Source organism: Carcharodon carcharias, chromosome 6 (genome assembly GCF_017639515.1).
Source record: "Carcharodon carcharias isolate sCarCar2 chromosome 6, sCarCar2.pri, whole genome shotgun sequence".
Lineage (NCBI taxonomy): Eukaryota > Metazoa > Chordata > Chondrichthyes > Lamniformes > Lamnidae > Carcharodon > Carcharodon carcharias.
In genome coordinates this window covers 16,744,534-16,763,206 of record NC_054472.1, presented here as the reverse complement: position 1 = coordinate 16,763,206, position 18,673 = coordinate 16,744,534, and the positions used below count along the sequence as shown (strand labels likewise).

The 18,673-nt window shown below is 44.3% G+C and overlaps 1 protein-coding gene across 1 annotated transcript in view; it reads left to right on the top strand.

Moving 5' to 3' along the window:
- The first annotated feature begins 389 nt into the window (after positions 1-389).
- LOC121279225 (collagen alpha-1(XXI) chain-like) overlaps positions 390-18,673 on the top strand; it is a 182,488-nt gene continuing 164,204 nt past the window's right edge. Inside the window, exons 1-4 of the mRNA XM_041190265.1 lie at positions 390-465; positions 2,571-2,663; positions 5,910-6,470; positions 17,186-17,351. Coding sequence (XP_041046199.1) covers positions 390-465; positions 2,571-2,663; positions 5,910-6,470; positions 17,186-17,351 — 896 coding nt within the window. The remainder of the gene's footprint in view (positions 466-2,570; positions 2,664-5,909; positions 6,471-17,185; positions 17,352-18,673) is intronic.

Sequence of the window (18,673 nt, the reverse complement as noted above, 5' to 3'; positions counted from 1 at the left end):
ATGCCTTCCAGAAATCCAGGTTCAGTACATTTACAGGCGCCACTTTAGAAGTCAGAATGAGTGCATGTTACTCCTTCAAAGAACTCCAACAAATTTGTTAGATATGATTTCCCATTCACAAAACCATGCTGACTCTTCCCGGTTACCTTGAGTTTCTCTAAGTGCCAAGCCATAACCTCCTTAATGATCAACTCTAACACCTTCCCCATGACAGATGTCAAGCTAACTGGCCTATAGTTTCCTGTTTTTTGCCTCCTTCCCTTCTTGAATAGAGCGATTATATTTGCTTCTTTCCAGTCTGATGGAATCTTTCCAGAATCTAGCAAACTTTGGAAAATGAGCACCAATGCATCTACGACTTTGTTAGCCACCTCTTTTAAGACCCTAGGATGAAGTCCATCAGGACCCTGGGATTTGTCAGTCGGCAGCTCCATCAGCTTGCTCAGTACCACTTCCCTAGTGATTGTAATTTCACCAAATTTCCCTCTTGCTTCCACCTCTTGATTTACAATGATTACTGGAATGTTTTTGTATCCTCTATAGTTGAAGACAGAAACAAAATATTTGTTCATTTCACCTGCCATTTCCTTATTATCTACTATTAACTCCTCATTGCCATTCTATAGATAACCAACACTCACTTTACTTACTCTTGTCCCTTTTAAATACCTGTAGAAACTTATGCTATCTATTTTACATTTCTAGCTGGCTTCCTCTCATACTCCTTTCTCCTGATTAACCTTTCAGTCATTCTCTGCAGTTCTTTATATTCTGACCAATCACCTGACCTGCCACTCAACTTGTACAGTTATATGCTTTTTCCTTAAGTTTGATGCTTTCCTTAACTTCTTTAGTTAACCATGGATGGTGGGACCTCCCTTTAGAGTTTTTCTTTATTGTAGTAATGTACTTATTCTGAGTATTCTGAAATTTCCTCTTAAATGTCTGCCACTTCTTCTCTGTTGATCTATCCCTTAGCCTAGTCTCCCAGTTCACCTCCTCTGGCTCAGCTTTCATGCCCACATAATTGCCCTTATTTAGTTTTAAAATACTAGTCTTAGAAGCACTCTTCTCCCTTTCAAACTGGATGTAAAATTCAATCATTTTGTGCTTGCTGCCTTTACGCTGAGGTCATTACTTAATCTTGTCATATTACACAATATCAAGTCTAATATAACCTCCTCTCTGGTTGGCTCCAGATCATGCTGCTCTAAGAAACTCCCTCGAAAACATTCTATGACCTCCTCACCCAGGCTACCACTGCCAATCTGATTTTTCCAGTTTCTGTGTAGGTTAAAATCATCCATGATTATTGCTGTCCATTTATCACAAGCACCTAATATTTCTTCTTGTATCCTGACCTGTAGACCACTCGCACTAGTGACTTCTTTCCCTTACTATTCCTCATCTCCACCTAAACTGATTCTACATCCTGATCTCCTGAACCAAGGTCTTCTCTAACCTTTGCACCAATGTCAGCCTTGATCAACAATGCTACCCCTCCACCTTTACCTAGCTTCCTATTCTTGAATGTCATATACCCCTCATTATTCCGAACCCAACCCTTGTAAGCCTGTAGCCATATCTCTGTAATGGCTATTAGATCATATTTGTTCACTTTGGTGTGTGCTAACAATTCATTTACTTTGTTCTGAATGCTACGCACATTCAGATACAGAGCCTTTAGTTTTCTCTTTTTGTTATCTTTGTAACACCTCATCTTGATCATTGATATATTCTTAGGTTTTATCTCTCTGTCCCTTTCTGCTATTCAATGAGCATCATTTCCCTTTTTTATTCATTCACAAAATGTGGGCTTCGCTGGCTGGGCCAGCATTTATTGCCCATCTCTAGATGCCCTTGAGAAGCTGGTGGTGAGCTGCCTTCTTGAATCACTGTGGTCCATGTGGTGTAGGTACACCCACAGTGCTGTTAGGAAGGGAGTTCCAGGATTTTGACCCAAAGCCATTGAAGGAACGGCGATATATTTCCAAGTCAGAATGATGAGTGACTTGGAGGGGAACCTCCAGGTGATGGTGTTCCCACCTGCCTGCTGCCCTTGTCCTTCTAGGCGGTAGTGGTTGTGGGTTTGGAAGGTGCTGTCTAAGGAACCTTGGTGAATACCTGCAGTGTATCTAAAATGCAGTGCATTACTATTATGCTCTCCTGCCTTGAATCTACCCCCTGATTTTCAAGCTGATATAAATCAGTTTAATAAAGGACGCAGGAATCACAAAATATAGTACAAGACTCAATGGCCCAAATGTCCTCCTTCAATGCGCTAATGACTATATAACCCCATGACATTACGAAATACTATAGAGTTCACAGAATAGTATTAGTTCAGAGAACCAGCAGGAAAGTGCAGCTGAGGCCACAATTAGATCAGCCATGAACTTATTTAATGTCAGAGGAGGGGCCGAATAGCCTACCCCTGCTCTTATTTCTTATGATCTTGTGACTATATGATTAAGATTTTAACTTCCTCAGGAAGAAACAGTTGGATTTACAAAATGTGCTGAGAACTGTAGCATATATCAGTAAAATATTTGTTTTCCTTTGCCTCGTAGGTACAATGAAGTCATGCATATTACAAGCTTTAGTGATCTGTTTGTCATCTCATTTATTTAGTGGGGCTGTGGAGTATGAAAACACAAGAGCAGGTAAGAATCCTATGTAATATGTCAATACCATGCCCCACTCAAAAGTCTGTAATTAGACCTTTATCATAGGCTGTAATTTATACAGTAGTTTACGCAATCGTTGCTTGGATATTCTGAAATTATGCTGTAATTCTATTATATTACCTGTCCAAACTACATCAGAATGTTCGAGAAGACGGTGGTAGTTTTCAGCCTTGCTTTATATAATTTATTCTTTCATGGGATGTGGGTGTCACTTGTTAAGGCCAGCATTTGCTACCTATCCCTAATCGCCCTTGAACTGAGTGGCTTGCTAGGCCTTTTCAGAGGGCAGTTAAAGGTCAACTACATTGCTATGGGTGTGGAGCCACATATAGGCCAGACAGATAAAGATAGCAGATTTCCTTCCTGAAAGGACATTAGTGAATCAGATTTTTTTTTTACACAACAATTAATGATGGCTTCAGAGCAGATTGATTGATTAATTAATTAATTAATCGAATTTAAAATCCACCAGCTACCATGGTAGGATTTGAACCCATACCCCTAAAGCATTAGCCTGGGTTTTTGGATTATTATCCAGTGACATTACCACTACACCACCATCTCCTCTAAGTAAATGTAAAGCATGGGTGCTATGTATTTCCAAGCTTTTAGTGAAAGAATTGTGTGCCTCTGACCTATGGCTTGATAAAGACTGAACATAGAAAGAGGTGTTGGAAACTTTATGCAAAACATTTAACTTTCTCGTCTGGATGCAAGAACATTCTACAAGATTTCTTTTCAGTTGTTCTTGGATGAAAGTTACGCGGGCAGTGATACATTTATTGCCCAGTCTAGTTGCCCTGGGAAGCAGTTGGTGGGCCTCATCCTTGAATTGCTGCAGTCCTTATGGTGGCGGTGCTTCCATAATGGTTGTTGATAAGAAATTCTAGGATATTGGCCTGGCAACACTGAAGGAATAGCGATGTTACTCCAGATAAACTGGATAAAAGGTTGACTTTGTAACAGGAAACAAAGGGTAATGGTCGATGGTTGCCCTTGCGAATGGAAAGTTGTTTCAAGTGGTGTTCCACAGGGCTAGGTGTTGGGACCCTTGCTGTTTGTGTTATATATTAACGATTTGGGCGTGAACGTGGGGGGCACAATTGGGAAATTTGCAGATGACACAAAGATTGGCCGAGTAGTGGATAGTGTAAGAGGATAGCCATAATCTCCAAAACGATATAGATTGGTTGGTGGAGTGGGCGATAAAGTGGCAGATGGATTTTAACATAGAGAAGTGTGAGGTCATACATTTAGGGAGGTCAAACAGTTACAGGGATTACAAAATAAATGGGAATATACTAAGGGGGGTAGATGAAGTGAGAGATCTTGGCGTACAAGTACACAGGTCCCTGAAGGCTGCAGTTCAAGTAGACAAGGTTGTAAAGAAGGCATATGGAATGCTCTCCTTTATTGGCAGAGGTATAGAATATAAAAGTAAGGGTATAATGTTGGAATTGTATAAAACACTGGTGAGGCCACAACTGGAGTATTATGTGCAGGTCACCATATTACCAGAAGGACGTAATAGCTCTGGAGAGAATGCAGAGGAGGTTTACAAGAACGTTGCCAGGGTTAGAAAAGTGTAGCTACGAGGAGAGATTGGATAGATTGGGGTTATTTTCCTTAGAACAAGGAAGGCTGAGAGATATCTTGATTGAGGTGTACAAAATTATGAAGGGAATAGATAGAGTGGACAGGATAAATTTGTTTCCTTTGGTGGAGAATTCTAGAGCCAGGGGATATAAATTCAAGATAAGTGGTAGAAGGTGTAGTGGGGACATGAGGAAGAACTTTTTTACGCAGAGGGTAGTGGGTGTCTGGAATTCGCTGCCCAAGTTGGTGGTAGAGGTAGAAACTCTAAGTACCTGGATCTGCACCTTAAGTGCTGTAAGCTGCAGGGCTATGGGCCAGGTGCAGGAAGTTGGGATTAGAAAGGGCACCTGGGTGTCCTCGGGCTGGCATGGACAGGATGGGCCGAATGGCTTCCTTCTGTGCTGTAACTTTTCTATGGTTCTAGATGAGGCTGGCGTGTGACTTGGAGAGGAAATTGGAGATGATGGAGTTCTTATATTGCTGCTCATTCTTGGTAGTAGAAACATAGAAAATAGGAGCAGGAGTAGGCCATTCGGCCCTTCGAGCCTGCTCCGCCTTTCATTGTGATCATGGCTGATCATCCAACTCAATAGCCTGCTCCCCCTTTCTCCCCATATCCTTTGATCCCTTTCACCCCAAGAGCTTGTATAGTCTATAAAGCTGGGAGTTACTGTTCAAAGAAACTTAGCAACGCATCCTGTAAGTGGGAAATGTTGCAGCCACGGTGTGCTGATGGTGAGGGGATTGGATATTGAGTCCAGCGGCAGGGGCACTGATCAAGCAAACTATTCTAACCTGGATAGTGTTGAGCTTCTTGAATGTTGTTGCAACCAACACCATCCACATAAGCAGTGAGTGCTGCATCATATTCCTGACCTGAACCTTGTTGATGGTGGAGTGTGGTTAGGAGGTGTGGCATTCATTACAGAGTACTCAGCCTCTGACCTGCTCATAGCTATGCTATTGGCAGGGTTAAGCTTCTGGCCAGTGGTGACCTCAGGATGTTAATGGTAGGGGGATTGATGGTGTTGAGGATTGGGGTGGTGGGGTGGTGCTTGGTCTTTGTCTTGTTGGAGATGTTCATTGCTGATATGAATCTTACTTGCCACTTGTCAGTGCAAACTTGAATATTGCCTACATCCTGTTGTAGGCTGGCATAGGAAACTCCATTCTCAGAGGAGTTGTGAATGTTATATATCGACTTTTTGAAAAAAGCCCCAAATAAATTAATGTTCAGTACTTCTGTAATATCCAACAATTATTCATTGCCCCACGTTGTTCTACTTTTTCCCCTCTTTGGAGGCCATGGCTACCATTTTGGAGATAAGTCACCGGATGTTTGGGTCAAATGGTGACCACCATGACCTGAGGGACCATGTAAGCATCAATTTTGTTCTGGTTGTTTGTACCCCAATAAAATCTCATTGTGGCACTTTATGCAATATTCGTGCTTTCAACTCCTCTTATTTGGATCAAATTGCCCTACTGGATTTAAGAGAACTGTAGGTAGGAAAATTTGCCAAGAGTGGAAGTCGCCTTTTGGCTTTCGCTTGGATATTCAGGTGTTTTATTGGTTAATGCTGTAAATTTCTGAATAAACTCTTAGCCCTTTTACTCTGTCAATAGGATGCAGAACAGCAGTGAATGATTTGGTTTTCATCATGGATGGATCTTGGAGTGTGGGCTTTGACAACTTCGAAACAGCAAAAACGTGGCTTGTCAATGTCACAAGTGGGTTTGACATTGGACCTGAGTACACACAAGTAGCTGTTATCCAGTACAGTGACACCCCACGTTTGGAGATTGCATTTGGCCAATTCCTGACCAATAAAAAGCTAATTGCTGGAATAGAAAGTATTCAATACCTTGGTGGAAACACTCAAACGGGCCGTGCTATTAAGTTCGCAACAGAGGTTGTTTTTCCCTCTTCACAAAGAAATAAGACAGCTAAAAACAAAATTGCCGTTGTTGTCACAGATGGAAAGTCTCAAGACGATGTTGTTGATGCTTCTGTTGAGGCACGTGCAGACAAAATCATTTTGTTTGCTGTTGGTGTTGGATCTGAAATAACAGAATCAGAACTCAAAATGATTGGCAACAAACCCTCTACAACTTATGTTATATTTGCTGAAGATTATGGAACTATAGACAGAATTAAGGAAGCAATGCAGCAGAAGATATGTGAAGGTAAGTGTTTACTTACCTTAATGATTGGTCTATTTGGTGACCATGTAGCAATTCAATCACATTTTGACACAACGTTTTGCATTCAAGTTTCATGGCTGTGATTTACCAAAAATCCCAGAGCCTTTCCAGTTTTGAGTAGCTGGGTATTGCAGCCATGAAGCGAAGTGTTTCATTAATGGGCAAGATAGAACTGATATGATGTAGCTTCATTTATTTAAAATGTACTTTCCATGAGTTAGTCATGCAATGACATGGTCAAACATAGAGAACTTCACAGCGAAGAATGTCCCACGCTCTTGGATGGAGGAAGCTGCATGATGGTAAAGTGTTTACAGGGCATGATAGGAAGAGCTAAAACCTGAAAGGTAAATAGCTGCTGCACCTATCAATAGAGCATTGAAAACAGGAATAAAAAATATATGGGGTTTTATCCAATGACACATCTGGAAATTTGATGCAAATATTTTGGTTCTTTTAGTGATTCCCATTACTCTGCATTACTTTCCAACAGTGACTACAAACTCAATTTCATTTACTTATGTTGCACTGAGTGAAATAAACATATTTTAATGAAAGGCATCTTGAGACCCATGACAGTGAAAGGACTGGAATTCCTCCTGCTGTTCATTTCACAGAAAAATAAATTTTCTTTTGAATTACTGTTTGGTTTCTTCCCATTTTAACATTACATCTCCTCCCATTACTCCTAGATTTAATTCAATCAGGGTGGTATTACATTATTGATTCTTTCATGGAGCACTTAATGGCTTTTGCAGATAATTAGCAGTTCAGCTCCTATGCCATAAATCTGGGCAGTATGAAGGCTTCTTGGGTTGCAACCCCCACAGGAAATCCCAGTCATACAACTTACTCAACGGCTGGAATTTTCCAGCCCAATTGGCATCAGGTGTCATGGCGGGCGCAAGCGGACAATATGGCAAGAAGGCCAAAAATCGGTTTCAACCCAGCATAAAGCGCAGCGAGGTCATCCGACGGTGTCCGCCATGGCAGAACGCCAATTGTGCCGGAGGCCGGTGTGAACCCGCTTTGCATCCCACTACTGGAATCGTTCCTCCCCACATCAGGTTTACCGTTATGGCGATGGGAAAACACGCCAGACCAGAACACGTCTGGACTAGTGTGACGTGCAGATGATGGGATTTACCGTTAGGGCCTTGCTCAGAATGCAGAAATCCGAGGAGCAGAAGATGCTGAAGTCCTACAGCTACCAGACCCTGGAGGAACATGCGCATCACATGCTGGGTGGATTCTCACGGACATGGCTCTGCCACAAAGCAGCTCACGGAAGTGGGGGGGGGGGTCTCCGTTGATGTCTCAGGTCTGCTTCGGAATATCACGGCCTTGGCCATGGGCTGCTATGGATGATGGGTGAGGAGAAAGGTCCTACTGCGAAGGGGAGAAGAAGGTGTACTGGGGGCAGGGTGGGAAAGGGAGGTCTAGGTTTGACTGGGAGAGGAAATTGCACCAAAGGTGGGGGTGGCGTGGTGTTGAGGTTACCAGGGAGGGGGGGTAGGAAATGAAGGTGTCACGGGAATGGGGGCGAGATTGGGAATGGGAGACGAGGGGGTGAGGTTGGGAGGGGGAGGAGGAAGTAAGGGGTGAGGAGGGGTGTAATAGAGGAGAATGTGGCAAGTGGAGAGGTAGGTGTAAGGGAAGGAGTTCAGAGGGGTGAAGGAGTCCTGGGGGAGGATGGAATCCAGGGGTACATAGGAGTCTGGGGGGAGGAATGAGTCCTGAGGGGGAAGGAGTCCAAGGGGAGGAAGATGTCCGAGATGGGGGGTGGGGGGAGAGGAAGGAGGTCAGAGGGGGTAAAGAGAAAAGTAGGAGGGAGTAAGTGGGAGTGGGGTGGGGCAATGTTCAGGTGAACGTGCAAGGTAGGGGTCTGTGGATTCAGTAACTGACCCCTGGGGAGCAAACTGAGGGTGGGCATGGTAGGAGGGAATGGTGAGAATGAGAGAGGACAGAGTGAGCCAGTAGGGTGGGAGGGTGAGGGTGCAATGGTAGTAAAAGGCACAGCAAGGGTTGTTGTTGGGGACTTGGAGGCAGACACAGACTCTAGGGGTGGGAAGGAGGAGTCAGGGAGGTCACTGTGGATGGGGGTGGGATTCTCAGGAAGGTAGGGAATGTACATATTTACCTGGATACCTTGGAAAGGAAAGGGTTCGTGTTGGTAGGTAACAGTGGGGAAGTGGAAGGTGATGCTGTGGGGGGTTGGGTGGGGGGGGATGCGGTTAACAGTGATGGGGGGAAGGACATGGGTAACTGGGGAAGGGGAAATGACAAGTGAACTGAGCAGAAATGTGACGACTATCGTTTTTCTCAAATCGAAAGTGAGTGGAGCCACTTCTTCTAGGTGCTGCCTTGACATCTGCAGGAGGGGTGGAGACGGCCTGTGCAGTGGGTGGCCCTGTTGCCTCTGATGATTTTGACATGTGTCATCAGGAGAGTCGCGGCTTTGACAGTCAAGGCTTGCTTTGGCTGTCTCCTGTGGGCCAGCTGCTCTCTCTGCAGTGACGTAGGGCGAGGTTGAGGGGGTTGCAGGCAAAGGGGACTCAGAGGGAGAGATCAGCCTCTGAGATTCCTGAGTGGATGACCCAGGGGTGTCCAGCTGCCGTTCCTCCTCCCTTTGGTTGTCCGAGGGCCTCAGCCTGACTCCTTGAGGGAAAGGAGCACCTGGAGGGACATTTAAGTGCCCAATTTCCCTCTCACATTGCCACGTCAGGAACTCATCCATGGCTACCGCGATGGAGTGCAAGTCTGTGCGCATCTCTGCATTCTGCTGGACCAGGGTTTCCATGGTGTCCACCATCTTTCCCATGGGGACCTCCATACGCGCACATGTGGGCAGCACTTCAACAGAGAGTAGGCGGATGCATCTCCCTGACTCACACACCACTCTGTTGAGGGCTTCCAACAGCTCTGCATAATATTCCCCTGCCTTCTGCTGACTCTCCACGATGAGTTGGAAGGCCGAATCCAGAGGCTCGTCATCTGACTCGGACCTCACAGATGCCTCTTACCCAGCAGTCCTCCAAGTGTTGGGGAGCTTGGCCGAACCTGTCTCGCCCTGCTGCGGACCCGTGTCCTTGCGGAGACCACCAGATTGTGAACCTGAGCCTGCTGTAGATCTAGGCCCTGCTGAGGTGTGTGTGTCTGCACTGGTGCAGGGTGTGGGTAAGCGCTGTGACGGGTCTTCCAGGCTGCTTAATTCCAGCTCTTCAGTGGAGGAGGTGTCCTCTTGTCTGGAGGTGAGGACCTGGATGGAGCTGAGGGACTAGCTGGCTGAGGGTGTCAGTCGCTTGACAGAGCTCCGTGTGAACGAAAGTAAAGATGATTAGTGCATGGCAGCAGAGTCAAAAGCAGGAGAGGGAGCACTCACAGTTGCGTTGAGAAAGGGATGATGTGGTGCAGGATCCTTGCGTGCATGTTAACCGCCAACCCCAATGTCACTGCAGGCACAGTCTGCGTCCTCACCAGTCAGTGCGACGGTACACTCCTCAAAGTGAATGAGGGGTCTAATATGGGCAACTCCACCCCTGGTCTGGAACCTCTCCCTATTGTTGTGAGCCAGCTTCTCCTGCAGGAAAGCAGATGGAAAGAGTGTGAGCAGGACGCATGGCACTGTGTGGAATCTTTGTGTGGTGAGTGGAGCCGTGGACGAGATGAGGACGTGAGCTCCAGAGGATATGAGTCTGATGGAGATGTGAGGGTGAGTGTGTGAGAGTTAGTGCTGTTGCCCCTTGAGATGTGAGATGGGTTTGGGAGTGTGAGTTGAGTGTGATGAGGTGGTTGACTTACCCCGGCGGAGCAGATGAGAGCATTCGCCCTCTGTGCTCCGGTGGTGCTGACCACCGCTACCACTACCTCCGAGGCTGTATTGTGGACATCCTGCGGCCAAAGTTGGGGTAGAGGACATTACTACGGCCTTACACTTCACCCAGCAAGCGCTCCAGACAGGAGTCACTAAATCTGGGGGCTGTCGTCTCCTTTGCTTTCGGGCCCATCTGTCGCCTGGAGCGACATGAAGTAAGTAAGCATGAGCTCTGGTGCGCTTTAAATATTGGGCCCGGTGCGAGGAAGTGCTGAAGTCACAGTGTGGCAGGAAGATCTGAGTCCGCCTGCCAGTGTTCTGACGTGTTTCCAGTGAATGCGTAATTAATGAGGCGGGATGCACCAGGAATGGGATGACACAGTGCAAAAAGCTGCCATTGCGGCTGGCAAGTAAAATGTCCTTTTTCCCGCCCACTACTGTACTTTGGGCAGAATTCTCCCAGATTTGCACAATGTAAATGGCTAGATAACAGCAGTACAGTGCGCAACATAGAAACATGCATAAGGTCTACAGTAAAGACGTTTATTACTCAGTAAATTCAACACAAATTATTTCTGAATAATGGGCCCAGCTCCATAATCTATATGAACAGACTACTGGGGTCTTGATGTAAAGAAAGCGACTCTAACAATGCAGCACTGCCCCAATACTGCTCTGATCTGTCAGACTACACCATGTGTTCAAGTACTGCAGTAAGACTTGAACCCACAACCTTCTGACAGCTTTTGTGTTATAACTGAGCCAAATTCACACTTTCATTCCAACAAGCACTGTTGCCATATCCATTGAACCTGACAATCCCCACAGACCCTCAACCCAGCAGCTTATATGACTGCCGTAAAAGACAACTTTTTAACTTCCAAAAGATGCATTGGCAACCTAGGGAATGTGGGTTGATGCGGTCTCTTGGCAAATGCCACTATAATTTCCCCTTGGTGTCTAGAAATAATATTAGCCAGGATTTGGCATTTCTCAGTGCCTACCTCATTGAACAGTCTATACTTCTGAACGCAGCTTTTCTGGTTCAGGGCCATCCATTCTGAGCCCGCTGCTCTCTTTCATCTAAGCAAGGAAGATATTGCATCCAGAGATTCTAATGGTTGCAATCTTGCAACAGTATGTCCTCAATACCAGGGTTGCCAGCCTTCTGGGATTTTTCAGGAGACTCCCAGAATTTAGGATAGATTTTCTTGGGTTGCTGTGCCCAATCCAGGAGAAAAATCTTGCATTGGTCAAAGCAAGAGTCCATGGGCAGTGCCAATGCCTCACTGAGAGGAGGCAGGGCTTTGACCAGCAGGTGTGGAGGTCAAGAGGCACAGGGTGGATAGGGGGGGAGCGGGTGCAAAATTTCCATCTGCAGGTTATGCTACTCAGGCCTCCGTGTGCGCACCAAAGGCAGTATTGGCTGCAGCCGTAACTATTTCCAGAAAGTTCCTGCCCCAGCTTTGAGATTCCAAGCAGTTCCTTGTTCCATTTGAGAATTATCAGTTTATTTTGGGACTGAAATGATTCCGCTGGATTTCTTTTCCTGCCTTGTAACGTGGTCTCCTCCAGTTTTAATATTCGTTGAAGTGGAGGGTGAAAATAGCATTCACATTTCCACCCCTCAGCTCCCAGTGCCCTTGTCTGTGACAGGATTAGCAATCCTCCAAGATTGCCAAAGCTGCCTGAGTTGCTTGGTGATTCCAGCCTTTTCTGCTGTTGCTTGAGATTATGAAGGATTGACCACTTTCACAGGCTGTCGGAGGATCAGACAAGTCTAGGGAGAGGGATCAGAGAGTCCAGTACTCAAAGTGGTGGGGGTGATCATAAGTCATCCCTCAGGACAGGGGGAACATTGAATTTACTTTTAAATTAAGTATCTCATGCAAAATTGCCCTTTTAAGGCCATGATTTTTTTTTTCATTTGTTCATGGGATTTGGGCTTCGCTTGCTAGTCCAGCTTTTATTACCCATCGCTAAATGTCCTTGTTCAAGACGGTTTTTAAGAGTCAATCACATTGCGGTGGCCCTGGAGTCACACGTAGGCCAGACCAGGTAAGGACGGCAGATTTCCTTTCCTAAAGGACATTAGTGAACCAGATGGGTTTTTATGACAATTGGCAAGATTGTCAGAATCCGAATTCCAGATTTTTATTGGATTTAAATTTCACCATCCCCCATGGTGGGATAGGAACCCAGGTACCCAGAGCATTACCCTGGGTCTCTGGAATACCATTCCAGAGACAACACTACTATGCCACTACTATGCTATAAAGGAACCAAGGCAAGTGTATGGGATTAGAATACAGTCATCCATGATCTCACTGACTGATGGAACAGGCTCAAAAGGCTGAATGGCTTGTCTTTGTTCCTGTGTTCCAAATTATAAATTCTTGTCTGCCCTCTCATATGCACAGTTAAATCAAGAAAACTTGGGAATAATAGTTTTTTTAATTGATTCCTGGGACGTGGGCATCACTGGCTAGGCCAACGTTTATTTCCCATCTCTAATTGCCCGTGAGAAGGCGGGGGTGAGCTGCCTTCTTGAACCGCTGCAGTCCATGTGATGTAAGTGCACCCACAGTGCTGATAGGGAGGGAGTTCCAGGACTTTGACCCAGCAACAGTGAAGGAACGTGGATGTATTTCCAAGTTAGGATGGTGTGTGGCTCGGAGGGGAACTGCAGGTGGTGGTGTTCCCACTCATCTGCTGCCCTCGTCCTTCTAGATGGTAGAGGTTGTGGCTTTGAAAGGTGCTGCCTAAGGAGGCTTGGTGAGTTCCTGCAGTGTATCTTGAAGATGGTGCACACTGCTGCCACTGTGCGTCGGTAATGGAGGGAGTGAATGTTTGCGGATGGGGTGCCAATCAAGTGGGTTGCTTTGTCCTGGACGGTGTCCAGCTTCTTGAGTGTTGTTGGAGCTGCACTCATCCAGACAAGTGGGGAGTATTCCATCACACTCCTGGCTTGATGGTAGACAGGCTTTGGGGAATCAGGAGTGTCCTTAATTCCAATTTGACATGCAGAAAAAGTGCTTAAAATAAACTTGGCTTGATTTGTAAGGGCTCTTTTGTTGAATAACCCAGGTTTCTTACTGATGTCAAGAATTGTAGGGTGAATAGGAAACATATAGTATGTGTGATCCATTTCTTTAAATAGTCAATTGTGGTGTATCCTGTGCAAGTGAGTGGTGCTGGACAGTACAGGAGGAAATTGTGATAGTATTCTGGATCTTGCACAGAAGCCACAACTGCACATAGCCGTCCTTACTGCTATTGAAAAAAGCATGCAAAAATAATCCTCCCATTAATGAAAGAAACACCCAGGTGAAATATTGAGTTTTTTATTTTCAATTTTGTTGAAACATTTTCTGTACTGAATACAGTTTATTTTCAAATGTTCCTGGAGTTGTGCTCTAATCTGTCAATATCAAACCCAGTTTAAAAAAATTGAATAATTTAATATTTTTAAAAAATAATTAGTAAAAGTAATGAAAACAGGCAACTCAAAATAGACAAGTGTGTAAATACTTTTCTTAGCGGACACAGTGAGAGTAATTGAAAACAGTGGGTTCATATGGGCTCTACAACAGCCTAATTATTTACCACAATGGATTACCAGCACTACTTGTGTCACTCAATTTTTCTAATTCCACTGAGGGAGTGCTGCACTGTTGGAGGTGTCGTCTTTTGGGTGAGATGTTAAACCAAGCTCCCGTCTGCCTTCTCAAGTGGATGCAAAAAATCCCATGGCAATATTTTGAAGAAGAACAGGGGGGGGTTCTCCTTGGTGTCCTGGCCAATCTCCATCCCTCAATAAACACTGCAGTTAACTGGTTTTATCAGGTTGCTGTTTCTGGGATCTTGCTGTATGCAAATTGGCTCCTGTGTTTCCTACATTACAACAGTGACTGCACCTCAAAGGTATATAAGTGGGTGTAAAGTGCCTCAGGACATCCTGAGGTTGCGAAATGTGCTATATAAGTGCAAGATCTTTCTTTATCTTGAAGTGCTATCTGCATGATGCAAATCCCGCAAGGTGCATGTTTAAGAAGACAATTAGAAATGGAATTTTGTAAAATGAATTGCTCCTTTTTCTGCATCCACATTGTAAGTTTGTCAACCCTCTCAATGTCTGTGTGTCTCCCAAAACGGAAGCTGAATCTCCCAGGTACTATTACCAGCAGCTCGAGAGAAAAGTAAAGCTGTGTACTTCCTTCCTCCAGTGCTCCAACCCATGTTCCTACCAAAGGTCATCAACCTGCCCATTTGCCTTTTCACATTGGTGGTAGTATTGGAGTTTGCCGTTTTTGGAAGTGCTGCCCTTATGTTTGGGCTCACTCCTCAATGTCACTTCTCCTTTCATCCTTCCAGCTAAGTGTGTGTGAGATTTCATGCCTCTATATAGTGCCTTTCATATGACCTTGTCACACACAAAAGTGCTTTAAGCTAGTCAAGTACTTTTGAATTGTCGTCACTCTTATATTGGAAAATGCTGCAGCTAATTCCAATACAGCAGGTCCCACAAACGGCAGTGAAACAAATGACCAGATATTTTTTTTTTAGCGATGTTGAGGGAGCCACAACATGGAGAGTACTTTCCAACTCTTTTCAATCAAACATTGGTGAGCTGCTATAAGATCAAACAATGTTGCCATGCATCCTTCTTGTATTTTGGTTCCCAGATATTTTTAATAATCACACTTTAAGTTTGTAAATATCGAAACTCTTTGGACAGGATTTTCTGTTTGGCATGTTGGGGTGGACCCTGCACGCCGACAAGTAAAATGACGCACGCTGACATCGGGCTTGCGTTCTGACGTCACCGCGCATCATTCCAATCGTTTGTTCGGCGGACGCGCACCAGAATCGGCTGCGCACCTGTCGAGCTGTCAATGGCCTGTTAAGGCCATTAATAAACTAATTAAGCAATTTGACAAGGCTGCCCATCCAACCTTAAGGTCGGGGGGCAGGCGAAGAGACCAGGCGGCCTGCGCATTTTTCATGAAACCTCATCCACGGGCGGGATGAGGTTTCATGAAGGGTTTATTAAATTAATTAATATTTCTTAAACATTTGATAAACATGTTCCAGCTCATGCCGCTGTCACATGAGGGGACATGTGTGCATGATTTTTAACTTTTTTTAGTTTGAAGTTTCAAAGTCAACCTTATCTCCCCGAGGCAGCTCCATGCATCAGGGAGATTTTTGCGCTTTTTTGTGCGCATGCGCGAAAGAGCGTAGGCCTCGACTCTCCCTCCTCCTCCCGCCCACACAGATAGTGCTGAGCACTACTGGTTGCATGTCACATTGGGCGGGCCTTAATTGGCCTGCCCACGTAAAATGGCAGCACGCAGCTGATCGCCCATTCCTGACCGGCTGGCCCGATGGGGAGAAAATTCTCCCCATTATGTTTAATTCTGCCATACTGTCTCATTCAAAAGAAAAAGCAGATTGAACTGGTTATGTAAAAAAAAAAAATCACCAGTCTGTAGTGCAGCTGTGAAATGTGGCCCCCTGGAACACTTACACACAGCTAAGTAGAGCAGAAAATGTCAGGGGGGTAAAAAAAAAAATGAGTTACAGCTTGGGTTGCCAAACCTCACAGACTGTCCAAGTGTCTGCAGGATTGGAAAATGAAACTCCCAGGTAATTTGAAGTGTTGGGCTTCATTTCTATTCTGCTGGCTAACTTCCAGCCCGTTGCGAATGGTGCTGGCCAGTGGAAAGGTGGGTGGCCATTGGCTGTGCAGCAGGGCTCAGAGCCATGTGGATACAGGGGAGCTCCACTGGTAGCGAAGCATGAAAAGGTTTGGGCAAGAGAGACCTAACTTTCCACCATGTGGCCCAGAGGGCCACAAAGGAATTTAGAATTTGAATTTCGAATGGCCTTTCTTCTTCCAATCCTCATCTGACTTGACTGTACCTGAAATGAAAGCTGTGGTCAGGGCCTCATGACATCACCAGAACACATATTTAAAAAGGACCCTACTGGATTTTTTGAAGAACAGGTTAAGGTTGAAGATGGTGGAATCTAAGTGGAACATTGATCATCCGGTTGATTTTAACTGCTTACTCACCTTGTTTCTGCTGAGCAGACAGGGTTAAAATCAACTCCACTGTTTAAAGAGTAAAATTATTTTTAATTTACTTCCTGGTGCCGTGATCTCTAGGCGCATCTTTTGTAGCCAAGTGATCCTTTTCTCCAAAGACCTGTTCTTTCATTGTGCTGAAAGTTTCCTTACAAGCCTTCGTAACTGTGACTGATAAGATACAGTGGTAGCTTCCTTCACTCCTTGAGGACTTCCAGCTATTGTAATTTTCTTGGGAAATCTATTAAAGGCAAGTTTGATTAACAGTAATTTATTTTATGTGGTTCTACTGAGAATATTAGCTACCATTGGGATTCAGTAGTTCTACGGAGCCAGCCAGGCTCAGAATTTCAATCCTCCTGGCCCCACAAAAATTTGTTCTCCAAAAATTCTGGGCCTTTCCTTGAGCGACCACAGGTAGTCTCTTTTGGGGATCACTGGCATGGTCGCTCACCAGCTGGTAGGAAGGGGCAGAGCGTGAGCAGTTGGATTCTGCCCATTTGTATCTGAATATTACAAATGGAATCCTACAAAGAGAGTTAATCTGGATTTCCTTCAGGCACTTCCAAACGGTCAGTTATAGCAAAACATTGGAAGAAGATTGGAGCGATCACCCTTGCCAGTTACAATTGAATTCTGTGACAAGCCCTATAAGAGGAGACAGCATAAATTAAGGAGACAACAACATAGGGAAAAGAGTGCATACAAACCCAAAATTAAACTAAGCGTGCATTAAAAACATGAAGGTACTTCCTACACAGAACAACTGTTGTGCTCATTCTGTCTCATCAGAATCGGTATGTCCTACGAGAATCCCTGTAGCTGCACGTGATGAGAAAGGTTTTGAACTGATGGTGGGCTTTAAAATACCACAAAAAGCGCAGAAAATACCCGGATCTTTGATGACAGAAGCAGGTTTCCTACTCACGCCTGAAACAGATGTAACCGAGAATACCAGGTACGGCTTACAGTTAAGATGCAATAATCTGTGTCTGAGCATATTCTACTTCAAAAAAATAAGTGAGGAATAAAAAAAGAATCAAATTCTTATTATAACATGGGTCAAGGTTTTTATCTGGTGGAAATAGCAAAGAGGTACACTTTGGCTAGGACCTTGCTTTAATGCAATTAACCAGAACATTATCATCACATTTTAACTGATAGACCCTGAGGAAACCCACACTTTTTTTAATATTTGTCAACCTCTGCATATCTTGCACCTTGACCAAAATGTTTCTGAATCGTCGTGCAAATGATGATTCAATGATTTAAAACTAAAGTATTTCTTTCAGGATAAGCTAGTTATAATTTTGCACGATTTTATAATATTAAAAAAGAGACCTCTTCATGGGAAGCATAATCCGTAGAGATAGCTAAAGAGGAAATTGTGCTACATGGAATATTACCACAGTATCTCTATGGGAAGTCCTGAATATTGTGATGACAGTTTGTAAATGTTTATATAAAGTTGAGTCCTTTGATAAGCATTACTATTTTGCCAAGAAGTGTTATTCTTAGATCAGAATTCCTTTGGCCCGATATAGAAAATTTAATCTGCAAACTTTTGTAGCCATTTCCTTGAAAATGAAATCTGAACTGACACAATGGAAGATATGGAATCAAAATATGCATCTAATGGCAAAGTCATTGGATTGCTAGGATGTACTGTTGTTTCTACAAAATTGGCAAAAAATTGATGAGTTATCAATGAGAGTTTAAGAATGGATAAGTACTTGGATCATGATGTTGCATTTAAATACAATTTATAGCCCAAAATTTTACTTCCCACATGATTTGCTTTTCAGTTAAGGGTAGGAAAATCAGGCAGGTTCTAAAAGGAGCTACTGATTCATTACTCCTTGTTGTGCCCTACTGGCTAGGATGAGATGTTATCCCCAGTAATGTTTCACCAGGAATTGTATATACTGGAAACGAATGTTAAATGGTTTGTTTTATTGAAATACAGTGCACCGACCAAGGGTAAATTGATTACCAGATTATCTGCAGCCAGTGGCGATGATTCTGTTCATATCCTTGTGGATTATCCACGTAGATTTCACTTCCTATCTAAAAACACCATTTTGCCTTTTTGTATCTTGGTGCTCAGTAGTGTGCCTGCATATAATTTCACCTAATCATAAAACAGCTTTCAGGGTGGTTTGGCAGGGAAGTCACAACCTTCACCAGTTTGAACCTAAATGACTGAGTTATTTTGCCATTTAGTGGGTTCTTTCACGTAAAGGACATCTTCTATTTTATTGACTAAAAAATATGGAGGAT